Source organism: Nicotiana sylvestris, chromosome 8 (genome assembly GCF_000393655.2).
Source record: "Nicotiana sylvestris chromosome 8, ASM39365v2, whole genome shotgun sequence".
NCBI lineage: Eukaryota > Viridiplantae > Streptophyta > Magnoliopsida > Solanales > Solanaceae > Nicotiana > Nicotiana sylvestris.
The window spans coordinates 19,782,558-19,785,358 of NC_091064.1; the positions used below are offsets into that span (position 1 = coordinate 19,782,558).

Sequence of the window (2,801 nt, forward strand, 5' to 3'; positions counted from 1 at the left end):
TAAAACCAGGTTTGTGTGTGTCACACTCTTTGTCAACTTCTGACTGCAAAAGAAAGCCTTGACCATACTTACTACATCTTCTTCAATAATTTCCCAGCATGTTTGGTAAAAGGCTCCAGTGAATCAATCCGGTCCACCAGCTGAGTCCCCATTCAACCCCATAACTACGCTCTTCACTTATTATTGGAAGGCAAAGCCATCAATCTTTCATGTTGATCACTATCTACCATTGAATACATGATTTAGAATATAAAAATCATTTGGAACTGCACTCTCTGTAACTTGATCCTTGTAGAACTTTATTGCTTCTTCTACTATTAAGTGATCTTCTTCAATCCAGTTACCAAGGCTATTCTGGATCCTTGATAATTTCAGTCTCTTCCTTCTCTCATTAACTTGGGCATGGAAGAATTTAGTGTTTCTATCGCCATCTTTGAACCATAACATGCCAGCTTTTTGTCTCCAGAATTCTTCTTCTAATGCAAGATATTTAATCATTTCAGCTTGGACTTGTTGTAATCTTTATCAATTCATCTGTGTAGGATTGACTTCAAATTGTCTTTCATGAACCATGACCACCTCCTCAAGGCTTGCAATCTTCTGGAATATATCCCCATATGTAGCTCTACTCCAGGTAGATAGTGCTTGTTTAAGCTTCTTTAACTTGTAGTTAAAAATGCAAAAAGGGTTAGCACTAAAATCAGCATTCCAATTCTCCTTTACTACATCTTTGAAGGTTTCATGCTTCGTCCAGAAGTTAAGAAATCTGAATGATTTCTTAATTGGCGTAGTTTCTATATCACATTTTAGCAGCATTGAGCAATGATCAGACCCAATTTTGGATAGGTGAGTTATCTCCAATCCAGGAAAGGTCTGTTGCAATTCATTATTGCCAAAACATCTATCCAATCTTTTAAAAATGCACTCCTCCTCTGATATTCCATTCCACCATGTAAATATGCTTCCTTTAAAACCCAAGTCTGTCAAGTTGCAGGTATTGATGCAGTGTCTGAAGTCATCTACTTCAATGAGAGAAACTGGCAATCCCCCATATTTCTCTTCCTCATCCCATATCACCTTAAAGTCTCCTCCAACTAGCCAAGGTACTGTCATATCTGATGCCATTGCATACAACGTATCCCATAGTTCTATTCTTTCAGTGCGATCATATTTGGCATAGACTAGTGTAAGGATGAGCTCAACATGTGTTTCAGAGTGCATCAATCTCAAAGTCAGCTGTTGAGTCATGTTATATAAAATAGTAACCTCAAAAATTTCATCAAGAAAAGCCCAAATCTTGTTTGACACTTGCACCACAGCCTGTGCCAAACAAATTCTTGCTCTATACCTCTCCATTTTGTGAGACTGTTGCATAGGCTCAAGGATTCTTATGAACTCAAAATGATGTTTTCTGTGCATTGTAATCATGCTTTCAAATGCTTGCATTGTGTTTACTGACTTGGCATTCCATATAATGGTATCCATTAAATGTTTTGGGATTTGGACAGTGTTCTCCTTGTTTGTACTCTACTAACTGGGACAATAGAAGTCTCTTTTGACTGTTTCTTTTTTCCCTTTATTGCAGATTTTACTAGTTCAATAAGCCTTGGCGACAGATCTCCCTGCTTGGCTACATTAAGGAAATTTTGTACAGTGAATTCCTCATCCATGTACCTACCTTTAAGTTCTGCGTGGTTAACTTGATCATGTGCTTCTACTGCTTCTTTTGATATAACAATATCCTCTGCCTGGTTGACAAGTTCTGCATCTTTTTCAGCATGTTCATTGGTCAACAACATTATATTATTCAATGGAACGTTACTTCCTGCTACATCCTGCACGATGCTCAATGGAACAGTACTTCTTGCATAAACCTGCACTGTCATAGCTCGGTTCTTGTCTGCATTCTCATCTTGTTTCTGGTTTGCATTTTCAGCTTCTTTCAAGGCATTACTAACAACATTATGTGAAGTCCCTCCTGGATCAATAATATTAATTTTCCCCTCTTTTGTCTTTTCTGTTACTGCATTTGTGCATTCGCTGATGCTTTGAATATTGATTACATTGGCATTACAATTAACAATTTGATCCTCATCTTCCACTTGATTTCCTCCAAATTCTTCATCACTATGGATTGTATCTGGAATTTGACCATCTGCTAAGTCTTCCTCTGTTTGGTTGATCCATAATCTCCCTCCTGCCTATTTTTCTTTTTCATTGGTCCTGAATTTCTCAAAATCTGTATCTTCAACAAATTCATTTTCTTTGCTGTTTACTAATTGTTATTCAACATTGGTGTCCTATGAAGGAATGTCTTGACATGAAGTATTGACTTGAACTACATTATTTTTGAATGCTTTTTGGACCCAATGGGCAGTTGACTCATTGTGAAAATGTTGCTCATTTCCCAAATCTTTTTGTACACAATGAGCTGTTGATTCCCTATTTGCTGCATGATTTTTTATTGCTGTAGGATTGAAAGTAGGTGTTGTAGGATTCAGTTTCTTGGGTTGTGTCTTGGATGATTGTCTCCTAGATGAGCTAGGAGAAGTTACCTTTTGTACTATTTCTCTTGTTGAAAAATCAAATTCCTGCTCCTCTACCTCATTCTCTACACCTGTTGTGGAGTTATTTTGCTGAATATCATTGTTTCCAGTGGTTTTTCGAACTGGAATTTCCTCCACAACTGCCAATTGGTTACCTTCATTAATCTCACCATTTTCAATTTCTAGCACTGCAAATTGGTTGGTTGTTTGTATTTGTTTTGTCACAGCTGTATTGTTAACAAGAACTATTTCTTT

General features: G+C 37.1%; 1 protein-coding gene across 1 annotated transcript; it reads right to left on the reverse strand.

The window, feature by feature from the left end:
• Nucleotides 1-525: 525 nt before the first annotated feature.
• Nucleotides 526-1,485, reverse strand: LOC138874759 (uncharacterized). The gene has a single exon (XM_070153540.1). It carries the CDS (start codon nt 1,483-1,485, stop codon nt 526-528), a length of 960 nt encoding a protein of 319 aa, XP_070009641.1.
• Between the last annotated feature and the right edge of the window lie 1,316 nt (nt 1,486-2,801).

Excerpts from the sequence above, each read along its gene's own strand:
- LOC138874759 (XM_070153540.1), bottom strand. The coding sequence starts at position 1,485 with ATGGATACCATTATATGGAATGCCAAGTCAGTAAACACAATGCAAGCA.